The sequence below is a fragment of the Equus caballus genome, chromosome 9 (genome assembly GCF_041296265.1).
Source record: "Equus caballus isolate H_3958 breed thoroughbred chromosome 9, TB-T2T, whole genome shotgun sequence".
Lineage (NCBI taxonomy): Eukaryota > Metazoa > Chordata > Mammalia > Perissodactyla > Equidae > Equus > Equus caballus.
In genome coordinates, this window is record NC_091692.1 from 77987440 (window position 1) to 78003949 (window position 16510).

Here is a 16510-nt window from a genome sequence, read left to right on the forward strand (position 1 = left end):
TTATGTTTATGAAGAATTTCAGATGACCATGAGGAAGTGTTTATGATATAAGCAGAATACAAAAACTACATATACAATATATGTCAAGGAATTAAAAATTTATAGTCACAAGGGAAAAATCTTAAAAGGCCATTCTCCAGAATAGCAATAATTTTATCTGTGATGGTAGAATCATAGAGGATTTTAATTTTCTCCTTTTACTTTACTATATTTCCCAATTTTCAACAATGAAAATAAATTTCTCTTATAATTATAAAAACAAATAACTTTAAAGAAAATGTAAAGAATTAGCATACCTGACAGTGATAGTGTGTCTATAACTTGGAAGAAGTTTTTCCATATTCAAAAACCTGGTGATTTCTTCAAGAATGAGTCGCACATCCGGATTTAAATTATCCAAAGTTCGAACTTCATTATTCACACTGACTGCAGGTGTAACGGAGTTGGCAAGGGCATCAATCATTTCTGCACGGTAATAGTTATCTGAAAACTAAGTCAAAAAATAATTATGAGAAGATAAAAAAAAGTTCATACTTCTATTCAAAAGTCAATAAAATATTTATAACTTAAAGATATAATTTATCTGAAAATATAAGCAGGTTATCTAAGTATTCAACTCTCTCCTTTGCGTAGAGTGTGACACGTTAGAAAAAAGAGTAAAAAAGATTCACAAATTAGTAATACATTAGCTTACTCAACAAATATTTACTACCTGTAAGGCACTCTTCTGGTGACCTAGCCAGATTCCTCTAAAAGGAAGACACAGTCCACAAATCCTGCTGGTAATACAGAGCTTGCAAATTGGCTATTTAGTACTCTATTCTCATATATAAACATACCACCAAGGGTCACCACATATTTGAGGAAAGCATCAACATAAAAAAGAGAAACCAGAACAAGCAAAGGAGAAAAAGCAACTAAGAGGATATAGAGGATGCAAGGAAAAAAATCAGCAGGGGGGAAGAAATCTAAAAACTATGATTATCTGTCTGAGAAATAACCAATGATATGCCTTCCAATAGCTTAACATATTTTACAAAAGAAATATGCAGAGACTCAAGATCAAAATTAAATTGGAATATAAAATTGAAAAATAACTCCTGAAATTCTGAGCAAAAAGAAGAGATATAAAATAGGAAGAAACGCATAAGGAAATTAGAGGGCTGGTACAAAAGACATAACATACAAATAATAGGAGTTCTAGCAAAAGAAGCAAAGAAAATGGAGAAGGAAATCACCAAAAAAAAAAAAAAATTTAATTCCTAAATCCATATCCCAGTCAATTCCCAAAGAAGCAATTTACTGAAAGGCAATCTGAGCGCGGTTTACTTAAACTCAGCAAATCAGATGCTCCAGCCTGGAAATCTGAACATGGAGCAAGCAAGTGAATTCTCTCAGCAGTGCTTGGCAGATGTTGTGCCACTCAAAGTGCCACGGGACGGAGCAGGGATACCTGCTCTCTTTTGACTTCCCTTGTGGAAGCAGAACCTCACAGCGACACACAATGACAGAGTCCCTAAACATTCCGACACTGGGCAGGAAATAAAATAAGGTATACAACAAACAAAAGAAACCAAAAGAAAAAGTACTCCACAAGTGATCATTATGGACAAAGTTTTGTTTTCAGATCATTCTAATGATTGAAAAATTGATCTCTATAACTTCAGTTCCCTAGTCCTAATTCTTCCCTCTGACGCCAGAGAGAATGTTTATGGGGTTCTTCTTTTCACTATATTAATTTTATTTTAATGTTGTTGCATTTATCAATCTTTTCTTTTTTGGTTTCTAAGTTTTAGAAAGGCCATTTTCATTCAGGGATCATTCAAATTATGTTCACGGGTTTTCTTCAAGTATTTTTACAGTTTCATTGTTACCTCTGCTAACTACTTTACCAACAAAGCAAGAGCCATTTGTTTAACCGTTATTTCTGACCTAAGTATTCAGATCACAGAGTGAACTCAGAAATTAAAAATGAGTAGGAGGCATGGGTAAAGTAGGAAAACCAAAAGATTTAACATTTACCCCTCAGACCACATCCAATTCTCATAAATACTATAATCCCAACGGAACAAGCTATATTATCTGATCACCCCAAAGTTAAAAGAGATAAAGTAAAGAAAAAATAATTTGTGGAATGCAATTGGGGGGAAGAGCAGCATTTAGTACAGCAAAAATTCTTACAAAAAATAAAAAAACTGACGGCATCAATATCAATGTATTGCAGCAAAGACTGACGTTTTTAACAACGATAACTTGGTGCCAGGAATAGTTCAACCCATGTTCTGTATACCTTATTTAAGAAGACAGAAGAATTTCATAAACCTATATATGATTTATTATAAATACGTTAATACATGAGTATGTATAAAAGATTTTCATATAAAATGGCTAATAACTAAACTTAAAAGGAATTAAATTTTAGTCTTCTTGAAAACCAAATCATCTAGAATACTGCATTTTAATGCTCCTGCCCAATTAATGAGATGTTAAAATTTTTAAAAATATTTTGCCCCAAGTCCCAAAACTTCTTTTTGGCATTTAATGTTTTACGTTCCTAATTTAATTTTATTTGTAGAATATCTGTCATTTGTTCTCATATACTTTAAAAACTCTGTATCTATGCTGTGAACCTTTTTTTAAATGTGCTTAACCAAAGCCTTCAGAGACAAATCATTCATGGTTGGAAGTGAAGTACTCTAAAAACAAAGAAACAGATAAGCCAGCAAATGAAATACTCTTAGGCATCCACCCAATCACATCTTTTCTGCAAGTTTTAATTCATTAATCTATAAATCTTTAAATGACGACAAAATCTTTTTCTCCCATCCATAATTGTTAAGAGAGTAAGGTTTGACATCAGATAGATCTGGGTTTGTCTCCTGGCCTTGCCACGTATGTGACCTTAGGTAAATCTGTTAACCTTTATTAGCTTCTGTCTCCTCACATGGAAATTGAGATAATAATAGTATCTACCTCAGAGGTCTAATGAGCATCATATTAGATTATCCATGTTTTGGTACAGGCCATCGAATATGTAAAAAATTAGCCATTATTATTACTGTTGCTATTATTATTTGCATTATTCTATCCTTAATATCTTCAGAGATTAAGATACAGTATAGCCTTAATTTACAGCAACTAACTGTAACAATTGATTAGAGTTCTCAAAATTAAAATGAGTCATATCGTTCCACAAAAACAATGAAGTGTAAAATTTAATAATTCATCAGTGTGCACCTCACAAAATCATAAATGATGACATGTATGATAGCATGGTGTACTAAAAAGATCACCACACGGATGGGTGGCAGGAGCTCACAGCATAATTCCCAGATTACATTTCCTGTGTAATTTTAGATTCTCAACCTCTGTGTTTTGCTTTCATTTGTCAAACAAGAGGTAACAGAAACCTCCAACTATGTAATAGGTAAGGTTTAAAGGAATTACGGTAAGTGAAATCACTTTGCAAAGTAGCAAGTAGGGGCCACTATGAGTTAAATTATATAAACCCTACCCAAAACAAGAAGATGGACATAAATCATTTGTCAAACTATTTTCCTATTCCATTTGAATATAATCTGATTTCACACCATCCCACATCCTAATCTTATATCTTCAAATATAAGAAATCCATGTGTAGAGGAAGAAATACTTTAAATGAAAGTCAAACAAACCAGCAGACTAGAAAGAATTTCATAAAAAATTTGTTAATGGTATTCACAGTTGGAAAGAAAAAGTGTATCAGCAATAACGTATTCTTTTAAAGCAATAATCTATTTATTCATTTATTTTTTGGTGAGGAAGACTGGCCCTGAGCTAACATCTGTTGCCAATCCTCCTCTTTTTGCTTGAGGAAGATTGTAGCTGAGCTAACATCTGTGGTAATCTTGCACTATCTTCTAAGTGGGATGCCGCCACAGCATGGCTTGATGAGTGGTGTGCAGGTCCACACCCAGGATCCAAACCTGAGAGCCCCAGGCCACCAAAGCAGAGCAGGCAAACTTAACCACTATGCCACTGGACCAGGCCCTTAAAGCACTAATTTTTTAAGGACTCTTTTTAGCTTAAATCATTTGAATTTATTCTACTCACTTAAAGTGAGGAGGAAAAGTCTGTCTTATTGATTTTCGTTACTTTGGTAACATTTTATTAAACTTTTCATGAATTCGACTTATCCTACCAGTTACATCTGTCTTTATATGTGCTGTTCCTTCTGCCTGGAATAATCTTCCTAGATTGGCCCTATTCATAGAGTAGGAAAATCCTATTATCTTTATGACTCAGTTTGAGGGTCACCTCTTACATACAAAATTTTGCTGAGTCTTTCTCTGTACACCCTTGGAAGAAGGCACTACGTTCTCTGAACTCCCCTAGAAAACTGTGTACACTTATCTCCACCATAGTAGTTATGAATGACTGTTAACTGTTTACTCATCTGATTTCCCCATTAGGGTGAATTCTTGAGGGCCCAGAATCGGACTGTGATATATAGCAGCTGTTCAACAGATGTCTAACGAAAACATGAAAGTCTGCATGGCATCTACCACCTCTTCTTTCTATTTACCATGGTACACTGCCTAGCTTAGCGTATATTCTTAAAAATATTTGCTGTTTGGTAGGATAACAAGTAAGGTGAAATAACTTTCAAAGCATGGCATTCCATATCTATTTGCTAAATAAATGAATAAACACATATAATGGTTAAAAAAAAAATCAAACTCATCAATGAACGAATTATCCCAAGAGGGAACTGTTTTCTGGGTTTCACTTGGTAAAACAAAAAAAGGAACAAAAATAAAATCGGGCTGTGAGGCTTCACCAAAACATGTTTTAGCTGACTTCCCCAAATCTGATGCACTATTATCTCCATATTACAATGCATATGAAGAACATTTAAAAACCAACTAGTCTTCATCCATTGGTTAATATAATAAATTACATTGACATGTTTCTATCCCTAGAAATTTCAAGTACCATGAGCTCAACAACGGTTTTACAGTCTAAATATTTCTTTAAAAACAAAATATCACTGGGTAGTTTTATAATATTCATTATTCATTAAAGTATCTTACCTTATTTTTTCTGTTGTCATTGTACTTGATTAGGTCTAAAATAAATGTTAAGACTTCTTTGGGACAAAGGTTGTGAACATCTCTCAATAAAGCCATTGCAACTGGCATAGTCTACAAAAAAAAATTTTTTTAAAGCATTTTTAAGCATTTAAGCATTTTTAAGCATACTCTTTCATTACTGCAATTCATTGAAGTATATACAGAAAAAGGGTTACTCTGGGGCTGACATAGGTATCTGGACGGAGCCTAGCCCCTCTAACTCCTACCTTCTCCCACTGGGAACATGTCTCAAACATTCTAACAAAAGAGAAGAGCTGAGTAGAAAACCAGCGGGAGAGCTGCATAACTGAGTGCATGCTGTAGCCCATGTACCTTTGCCTTCATTTGTTAGAGCAAAGTGTATGTAACAGAAATTATAAAAATTCAGTTCTGTTTTTTACAGTGGAAAAGGTATGGATTTTTTTTTTTTTTAAAGATTTTATTTTTTCCTTTTTCTCTCCAAAGCCCCCCAGTACATAGTTGTGTATTCTTCGTTGTGGGTTCTTCTAGTTGTGGCATGTGGGACGCTGCCTCAGCGTGGTCTGATGAGCAGTGCCATGTCCGCGCCCAGGATTCGAACTAATGAAACACTGGACCGCCTGCAGCGGAGCGCGCGAACTTAACCACTCGGCCACGGGGCCAGCCCCCGAAAAGGTATGGATTTTAACATTAGATAGACTATTACTCAACTCCTACTCTACTAACTAACTAAGCTGGATTATTTTAGCCAGCTTCTTACTGAGCAGAAGCGTAGTTTCCTCACAGCCATTTCTAGGATTAGATGATACAGTCATATGTCACTTAACAACAGGGATTCATTCTGAGAAACGCGTTGTTAGGGCAATTTCGTGTAACATGTTTGCACTCAATGTGCGAACACTGAGTGTCCTTCACAAACCTAGATGGTATAGCCTACTACACTCCTAGGCTATATAGTACTAATCTTACAGGACCACCGGCATACAGGCAGTCCATCAATGACCGAAAGGTCGTTATGCGGTGTATGACTATATAGTGGCTGGAGGCATGTGTCAGATAATAGAATTAAATCATCAGTCTGAGAAGACACTGATTCTCCAGTACCACCTCATCCTCAGCCTAAGGAAAAACGGTAAATTAGCTGAAATCTAGCCTTACCTTCCCCTTTCCAAACCTTCATAAGCAACTTTTCTCAAAGGGGTAGAAACCTGACTCACGCAGTGGTAACCTCTACCAGTAAAACAAAGCCATTTAAACTGGAGGCAGAACTACAAACGAATAGACGTGTTAGTCCCCAGTACATAAGGAGATTTGGACTATCCCCTCTTCTGGACTCCAAATAACCAGACCCTGTAAATTGGGGGACAAAAAAGAGGATGGCTTCTTTGCTTGCTTGAAGGACTAGAAACAAGAGGACAATCAGTGTTAATGCTGTAAGACAACTAAGGGAAAGGCTCTTTTCCACAGAAATATCTGTCCTAGGCTGTTCTGTCCTTTTGGGACTCAAGTTTGATTCAGGCACTAACCTTCTCTCTCTTTCTTCTGCCACTAGAAGTATTATGTGAAAGGTGAACTGGTCTAAAAGCATTGATTTTCCAACTTTTTTGACTGCAACCCAAAGTAGGAAACATATTTACATCCTAGCCTAACACATACACACACACACACAACTTAAATACAATGGGTACAAACTAAAACTAAAACCAAAAACCTTACACCTGTCCTCACTACACATGATGCATTCTGATACTGTCTATTGTTTTCTTTCACTTAAAAAGCAAACAAACTAAAAACTTTCAAATTGATTTCATGAGCCCCTCACTAATGGGTCACAAATCCCAACTTGAAAAACATTGACCTAAGGTATGTGGAAGCACAATGGCATAATAAAATATTGGGGGACATACTAGGTAGACACAGAAATTAACTTGCTTCCATACCATAAATTAGTGAAATGGCAAAAGCTGAGCAACACGTATATGTTTAGCTCTTAAAAATAAAATAGGATGCCAACAACTTCTTCAATTACACCAATATTGCCTTTCCCCAAACCTGGATCATCCTGACTTTGTTATGCTGATGAAATTCACTATAAATATATCATGACTTCCACTCTCAGCAGGCATCTCAATGTTGCTGGGTAATCTTTTTACTCTTCCCTTTATGATATATAAATCTCACCTTGCCTAACATCCCCCTCAACATCTACCTTTTCACTTGCTTTCAATGTGCTTTCCATTTGCCTCAGAAAAAGGAGTGTTCTTATCTTTCCTAAAATTAACTTCCCAATTGTGTTCCACTCATTACTAATACCTTCAGAATTTGCTCCATCTTCTTTTATATATATATATTTTATATATATATACTTATTTTATATATATATATATATATTTTAAGATTGGCACCTGCACTAACATCTGTTGCCAATCTTTTTTTTTCTTTCTTTCTCTTCTTCTCCCTAAAGCCCCCCGGTATATAGTTGTGTATTCTAGTTGTTGAGTGCCTTTGGTTGTGCTATATGGGATGCTGCCTCAACATGACCTGATGAGCGGTGCCATGTCCGCGCCCAGGATCTGAACCTGCCAAACCCTGGGCTGCCAAAGCAGAGTGCGCGAACTTAACCACCAGGCCACGGGGCCAGTCCCCTTTTCTTATATTGACTTGCTCCCAGTTGAATATTTCATCTCTTCCTCTCTACTGGTTCCTTTCTCTGTGTCAAACATGCCTCATGTTTTTTCTCCCTCGATACAAAACAAAACAAACCCAAGATGTCTTTTTCTCAAGCCTGCTTTATCCTCAACATGTCTCCTTTCTCATACTCTTTAATACCAAAATCATGATAGACTAGGCTTCACTAGTTTTCTCTTCTTCAACATCACACCTCCTTCTAGTTCAATCTAGTTAATCTAATTCCAGCCTTCATTATTATTAAATTACTCAAAAAATTTACAAACGCTTTCCGAATTGCCCAAATGCTGACCATCCTGTCATTCCCACATCCCTTCCTAAAACAATGACTCCATCATACCATCACTTTCTAAATTACTGTTTATAAAAGACTTACTATGTGATAAATATAGTGTTAAAACACTTCACATGCTTGATCTTAATTCCAAAAAAGATAAATTTTACAATTGAGTAAACTGAGGCTTCAAGGTTAAGAAACTTGTCTTCATGAAAACTGCTAGTGAGTAGCAGAGCTGAGACTGAAACTAGAGCTGTATGTTGTCCTGTCTCTGATTCAGATATGTTGATCACATTCTAGGACTGCCATCAGAAGGACTTACCCATACCTCCATCCGCTGTGTAACCAACCCAAAAGTCAAATTATCCATTTCTATTTACTTCAGTATTAAATCGCCTTTACAAACAGCTCATAAAATTAATGAACAATCACTTAAGTTTTGAAAAAAATGTTAGAAGCAAAAAAAGAACAAAGGCAAACCTTTTTATAAAAATATAAACATACCTATTATTTGAATAGTCCCCAAGTTAAACTGAGATAAATAGATAGTGGCATAAACAGAGACATTTAGAAAGTAAACTGTACCTTCTGAAGAAAATAACTTTGAAAGCTCATAAAGTTGTTTGTTTTCACAATGTTTGGGCAAGTTTTACAACAAAACATTCTAGTAAAGAGTGACTTCATGGCTGGTGGTCCTGTCCACGTGCTCACCATTGAATTTGCAATCTGCAAACAATTAGAAAACAAAGTAATTTCCATCACCACTGCAAACATATTTTAAAATAAATAAAACAGATTTCTAAAAGTTATCAATACAACTGGATTAGTCTTCAACGATTTCAATTTTCAGAAATTTAATACATTTTGGCCTTTCATTATCATTTCCAAGGAAATATACAAACTCACACCCCCCAAAAAAATTCTTATGTGCACTTATTATTTTCTATAAGTTAATTTCTGAACGGGAATACTCTTTTATGTGTTAAGACAACATCTTTGCAAAAGGCTTCTATTCTGAACAAGCTTGTCTTTGTCAATTTAGGCAGACATAATTCTATTTAAAATTTATCAAATAGAAGCATCACCATGGATTTTAAATAAGGTTTTTCAATCTACCCCAACTGAAAAACAAGCCAAGCACAATGCTACCACTGAAGTCTGTAACAATGTTTTACAAAAAAACCTTATCTTGCTACTGATATTTTTTGTGTATACAAAAATCATGTCTCAAAAGAAGGAAATTATAATTAACTTTAAATAACATAGTCTAATTTTATGGATCTGCTAGGGATTTAGCATGCAAGAATCACAAAGATCTTTATAGAAGCAATGAAAGTATATCCTTAGCAGATGATTATCAAACATTCATGTTTTCCCTCAAGTATCTGGAATCTAATTACTCACTAATTACCATCAAAGATAAAACAAATCTAAACCACTATAATCTGAGGAAATGTTGGACAAATGGATTTAGCAGTGAGGAACACAAGAGAGTCACTAAATGGGAATGAACCTATTATCAAGATGCTCTTTAAATACCTGGATACCAGTATTTCTGGCCAAATTTTTGTCTGCGTTTTTCTGCTTTTCATTTGTTCTACCTTCAGTTTTTTTGCATCTAAAGAAAAATATTTAGTTTTCTTAATAAATTAACTTCTCTAGCATGTTAAATTATAGAACCTATCATCTTAAATTACACATCACTAATATTGATTACTCAGCCCAAACTAACATGAAATAATCACCACAGCGAGACAATTAAGACAAAATGCTTTCACGTACTATAATGTAAACATCTCTCAAACCAAGGAATTTCTTACCAAATACATTCTTTGCTTTAAAAACGTGACTGGCAATTCAATAAAATGGCGAGAAATTCTCTTTGGTTTGAAAAATTTCACTTTTCAGTTTGACAATCAGAAAAATTTAGTGCATATCTATGTTCAGACCAAAACATGTTTCTTTCCAATCAGTCTTATTAAAAGCATTTGGTAAAAGCTTTCAAAGGACCAGCTACTAAGTAAAATTAAAGATTATGGAGAATCTTAACTTATCTTCAGAGATTTTTTTTTTTTAACTCATCTTCAGTAGTCATTTTGTTTTCCTTCTACCATACAAAATCTCACCTTTGCAAGGCAGAAGCAAGCTGCCATTCTTACTCGGTAGAAACACTGCTCTTGTTCTAATATGTCAGTGAGGGCAAGCCGAGATGCCGGAGTAGGGAACTTTTCCAAGGCCAAAATGGACTCCTGCTGTGCAACAACATCCCTCTCATAGCGGAGCTGATACTGCCACATAAAATCAGCTTGCTCAAATTCTACTTTCCTCAATACTGCCATATCTGGGTCTATCCTTATCCACAGCAAAGGAGAATCAGCGCTGAAAGAAAATACGATTTTCTTTGTTATTTATTTTTCCAAGTTTAGAGATTTATAAAATAAAAACAAAGCATTTATTAACCAGATTCTCTTCTACATGTAGTATTCAACACTGCATGGAGTTTTACTGCACTCATTTTTTTTTAATCACACTGGCAACTTTCTCATTATGTTTAATATACTTCAATTTTCTCACAATGTCTAATCTGTATCAATCTTGCTGGAAAGATCTCCAAGGATAAGAAGATAATTGTCACAAAGAAATTGCATCTGAAAGTATTAATTTGTGTTTCTGATTTGTGATTAGTGATGTGAAAAAGGAGAATGAGACCAAATGTCTTTATTTCACTTCCTACAGCCTAATAATTGATTGTGGCTATAAATGCCACTCTTTATTGAAAATCAATCTTTGACTAAAAAAGGAATTCATTTATTTTACTAAATCAGTTTGTTTAATTAATACTTTTTTTTAAATGCTAGACTTATGATAACCCCTACAAACGGCAAGTTCTGTAGTAGTTTGGAAGCACATCACGAATTTATCCTCACATACTTCTCAAAGCAACAAGCACAGTTTTAAAAACCTAGTCTATGTCAACACTTTCATCAAAAGACCATCACCTGAAATATTAATTCAATTCAACAAATACTACTGGGTACTTACTATAGGCAAGTTATTTGATATGGAAAAATTATATAAATGACATATAAATAGTAGTGACAATTTGGCAACCAAGTTACTAAATAATTTCAGATGTTTTCTAAAGAACATACAGACATAGGATAGACAAAACACAGTTTGAACTATATTATATTTAAAAATGAAACACTGTCAATCAATAAATATTACCACATAAAACTTAGAAAGTGATATTTAAACTGTGTTTTGCAAACACAGGGAGCTCAAAGTGCCCTAGAGCCTTGTCAAAAGACAAACAGAGTCAACATCACCTGGGAGCTCATTAGAAATGCAAACTCTCAGGACCCACCAGTAAAGTGCTGGATCAAAGATTGTATTGTAAGAAGATGCCCAAGTGACTGACATGCATGTTACAGTTTGAGAAGCACTGCTCCACAGGCCACCAGGGGAGCAAGAAAGCTACTTAAGCCAAGGCTGTGCCCAGTCCAACCATCCTGTATTTCCTCCTATTTTCACCTGGGCCAGGCTAGATTTACTTTTCTCTCTTTGATTATGATTTTATGTAAGATTTGTTTTTTGGGGGGGTTTTTGGCTGAGAAGATTCACCCTGGGCTAACATCTGTGGCCAGTCTTCCTCTATTTTGTATGTGGGTTGCAGCCACAGCATGGTTGACAAGTGGTGTAGATCCATACCCGGGAATTGAACCTGGGGCCACTGAAGTGGAGCGTGCTGAACTTAACCACTACGCCACTGGGCCAGCCCCCTCAAAAGTTTTTTTAAAAGCACAAATTTCAGGACATTTACATAGTTTTAGATATGCATGACAAGACAAATGAGAAGGCAGAAAAGTATTATATCCTTAAACTTAAGTAACTAACTTACTCCATTGCAGAAAGATCCATGTCAACTTCTTCTCCATTCATCAGTGGAATTTTTTTCTTTTTATTCCTATATTTAAGGAAAAATAAGTTTCAAAACTGTGAGATTTCCAATTCTGAAAGGACATAAAGAGCAGTATCAAATTAAGGACTTTATGCAAGACTGAAAGATATCTTAAGGAAAAAGGGATGGTAAATATAACGGAATTTAAATACAACACAATCTGTATTTTGAAGCAGAAGGGAATGAAGTAAATGATATTAAAATGTTTTTCTGATCAAAGTTTAACAAAAAAGCAGAAATATATAATTAAATGTCAACTTAGAAACAGTCCCAACAACAGGTAGCTGCAGTTTTATATAGAAAAGATAAGAGATCTATCAATAAAGAAATCCTTTACAAAAAAATGAAAAAATAGCCAGGCCTGAAATGAGACATGCATAACTCTGAACTGTGTGCTGTATGTGCAAGGTGCTATCCTACATGAAATAAAGCAAACGATTAATAAAACATCTTAACAGTATTAATACGTACAATTAATTACTATGCACAAGACTTAAGCCAAAACAAAAGCAATTGCTTCCATGCAAATTACTCTTGAATCATAAAATCTACTGGATAACACACTAAAAACCTAGGCAAGGACAAATAAAAATAAGAACAGAGAAGTGTCTACCTGTGTTCCTCATATCAAAGAATACCCAAACAATATACTGTTATTACAGAGGAAAAAAACTGAGGAAATGTTAGGAAAAGAGTAGCAATCAGATGTTCCCAATTTCAAAGATGGAGAGGATACAAAAAAAGGGGAGATTTCATTCTCAACTAAGAAAGAATTTTCTCAGAAGAATGATTCCAGGGAGAGTTCAGAATCAAGTTCTCTGAAGGCCATCAAAATCAACTGACTTTCTCATGTGTACGAGAACACCTAAACGTAGTCATGAGTATACGACTTCCGTTCCTGAAATTGTGATATTAGTCCACATTCCTCCAGCATAGCACAGAAACGTTCTAATTTTTCAATATTTAGAGTACACACTAACAGCTGAGTTAAAAAAGAGTGGTAAAGGAAAAATATATTAATAAAAGTGAATTGCTGGACGATTTTAAAGTAAACTGGCAATTTGCCTTTGAAAGACGTCAAGAATGTTCTGTAGGGGCATGGTGATATATAGAAAAGGGAGAAAGATACTTAGCAAAGAAGATGCAGGGCGTTTCATGACATGTGTACTCAGCTCCTTCTTTTATATTCAATGATCATTTTCTCAATATTCCTGTAGGTATTAATCCAACAAGACAGAATCTAAGCTATTTGCCTTGAACTGTTCCTGGCTCCCAAAAGTTAAAACTTCTATCCCACTGCTCCTACAAAATAAGGCTTCTCAAACCTAAATTTTAAAATTATTTGATTCTAAAGATAAAAATGTCATCAAGAACAGAAAGCAAAGAATGTTTGGTAATACTAACAAAGTAAAATAGAAAAAAAAGATACTAGATAATATATTCTCTACATAAAAAATGAGGTATACAATAGGATTTTTATCTTGGCATTTTAATCTATGAGACTTACAGTTTAACTACAAACTTCAGTTTATCGTTATAAATCAATGCCTACCTTCTGCTTTTGGAATGGCAGGGTATATCATGTTTAAGGCTGTTTTCTTCAATCTGCAATGTATGATTAAAGGATCCATCTAACTCCTGCACTGTCACTTTAAGTGGTCCCTATAAAAAGAAACAAACTATTCAAAGATAGGCTGGAAAAATACCAATATATATTATTATGTGCACAGGTATATATATCAAGATATAAAATAATACTATACAAATTGTGTATCTGGAGACACACACAGAAAGGCAGCTGGTGCCAAAGGAGAGGAGAATTGGGAGAATGTGTGTCCCCTGAAATCTCCATTTGTAACCCCTTTTCCCTTCATTGACACTTGGCGTTTTCTCAGTTTCATTCTTTGCAAACAAAATCTCATTAACAAAATTTCTAAGTAGTTCCCCAGTCTGAAGCCCTTTGTATACTGAAATTGGGGAAAAAGGAGTGCCAATGTCATTTTGGAAAAAAACTTACCACATATTTCTGAGTTCCGGGAGATGTATAATCTTGTTTTATTTCCAATTCTAAAACATTTCGTTTTCTATTAAATGCAAAACTTCCATAAAACTTCACCACTCCACTCTGATCTCTGAAGAATCGTAAAGGAATTTCTGTATATGGAAATGAGTATACACTAAATGAAATAAATTATTCATTATGGTAAGTAGTAATTTTTAAATGCATCCCCATCAATCAAAGGTTGAGAGCATACTTCATTGTACACCAGGTGGCAAAGCACTCAAAATTCTTGTGAAAATGTTTCTCCAGATTTAGAACAAAATTCTGAAACATTAAATTTGTGTTTTGAAAGAAGTAAAACCACTCTAGTGGGTTATTAATACAACAGTGTTCTGAAATGAAAAAAATGTAAAAGTTGAAAAGTTCCAAGATACCACTCAAGTTGTGCCAACCTCTAACCACATCTAAAAGTCACTAGACCAGTACATCCTACAAGTAATCCTACAGGCCTATCTAGTGGATTATTTACCTTCCCCACCATCAAGCCTATTGCCTTATTCACACACACAAAAGAGTACTTCAAAATATGCCAAATTTTACAAATATAGAGGTATGTGTGTGTATCTCAGTAATTAGTAGGCACCTTAGGGGAAATGACTTATAGTTCTCGGTTATTTCTCCTATTATTTAGCAATTTAAATAGGTTTTACCTCCTTTCATCCCCCAAATCCCTCTTCTTCCTCCTTCCCCTTACTCAACTACCTTACTCCCTTCCCCCTCTTTGTTGAACTGCTATTGAAAAGGATACACCCACTGCTTTATTAAAGGCTGGATGTCTTTGCCAGAGACATTTGAGATGGATTTTAAAAACCCAGATGTAGAAACCAACATCTGACTCCACATATGTGACTGGAACTTCTGAGATGAAGCAGTACTAGCCAAACTCAGCAGTTTATTGAAAACCTGTAACGATAAAAGTGTCATTCAGCAAGTTCATATAATGTATTATATATTGCCTTCAATTCTGTACTAAACCCATATTGCATTATAATTTTATTATACTCAATTATAGAGACAATTTCCTATCTTACTACACAGACTGTTCTATTTAAAGACTATGAGAAGTAGAAATATGCAAAGACTTAAACAGAACATAAAACCATTCATCCTATAAACATAATTGAACTTTAATGATGTACTAGCAAAATAATGAATACTGTATTTATTAAGAATTATAATAATAATAATATATAATACTTAAAATTTATTGTGCTATGAGCTTTACATAGAAACTAAACATGATTTATAAAATTGAGAATACTTATGAGGATTTATAGCATCCTAAAAAGTTGACTCGCTTTTTAGGAACCATCTCTCATTTAATATTTCTCTTCTTTACTCAAAAGGTAAGACGAAACACAGAAGGATTAAAGAAACTTAATTTTAGGACAAACTTAAAATGCTTTTTAAAGAAGATTATTAAAAAGCTATTTTTCACTCACCTCTAAGAATGTTGTTGATGGGGAAAAAAATAGGCGAACATTTATAATACATCTGGTTTCTACTACCTCAACTACTATGTCAACTACTTACACCAGGACTTGCTTAAAATATATGGCAGAATTTACCAACAGCAAAAATAAACATCTTTTAGATAGGTTTGCTTTTTCCTATTGAAAACATTTCTAAACAGCATTTCATCCTTAATATTCTAAATAATACCAAACACAAAATCATTTGCATAAATTTTATCTTAATAAGCCTGGACTAAGTAGGTCGAGTACTGACATCCATTCTACATCTGAGGAAACACAAACAAAAAGTACAGGTACTCAATGGGAAAATGCTAATTAGTAACAGAACTCCAGCTATAAACCCAGATGCTCTAACTCCTATTCTACAGAACAGGATTCAGATTATACACATATAGAACAGATCATTTTTTACAGTTATTGTTAAGTTCTTAACTTCAATACTTACTTGTAGCATAAATTCCATACTGATTCTATTTTCAATCAATCTCATCACAAGGTGAGCTTTACACTGAAACATAGTGTAGTATTCCCAGGAGAGTGTATGTGGATGCTTTATTGAAAAGTGTAGATGGGATGCTGGGCTAAAAAAAATACAAATTTAATTACCATAACAAATTTAGATATTAAGTAAGCAATCAATGTCATAACCACATCAAGCTAATAAATCAAAAACTTCACAGGAATACCTCAGCAATTCTAAGCGTAATAAAGACTAGAAAATATCTAAAACTATGCTTAACTGGAAGGAAATTTTGAAGTTTTAAGAAATGACAGAAAGCATAATCTGAATAAATGGAAATACATGTCAAGCTCCTAGTCAGGATGACACAATAATGTAAACAATTCAATTCTCTCCAAAATTCATCAATACAATCAATGCAATTCCAATCAATATCCCACAGCAAAAGCTTGCACAAAAAACATTCAAGATGGACACATATCTAAAACAAAAAGTAC

At 34.3% G+C, this 16510-nt stretch overlaps 1 protein-coding gene across 25 annotated transcripts in view; it reads right to left on the reverse strand.

Annotated features, from left to right (window-relative positions):
- Positions 1–16510, reverse strand: part of TAF2 (TATA-box binding protein associated factor 2) — an 87531-nt gene that overhangs the window by 41100 nt on the left and 29921 nt on the right. For 24 of the 25 annotated variants that reach the window (XR_011421169.1, XR_011421171.1, XR_011421172.1 and 21 more), the window contains 9 exons: positions 15999–16134; positions 14827–14981; positions 14034–14148; positions 13569–13678; positions 11957–12022; positions 10182–10434; positions 8641–8781; positions 5073–5183; positions 297–490 (listed from right to left, as the gene is read on the reverse strand). Coding sequence is in view for 16 of the 25 variants with exons in the window: in XM_070221282.1 (XP_070077383.1) it covers positions 297–490; positions 5073–5183; positions 8641–8781; positions 10182–10434; positions 11957–12022; positions 13569–13678; positions 14034–14148; positions 14827–14981; positions 15999–16134 (1281 nt within the window). In the remaining 9 variants the exon portion in view is untranslated. The remainder of the gene's footprint in view (positions 1–296; positions 491–5072; positions 5184–8640; positions 8782–10181; positions 10435–11956; positions 12023–13568; positions 13679–14033; positions 14149–14826; positions 14982–15998; positions 16135–16510) is intronic. The other variant, NM_001309217.2, reaches the window with a different exon arrangement.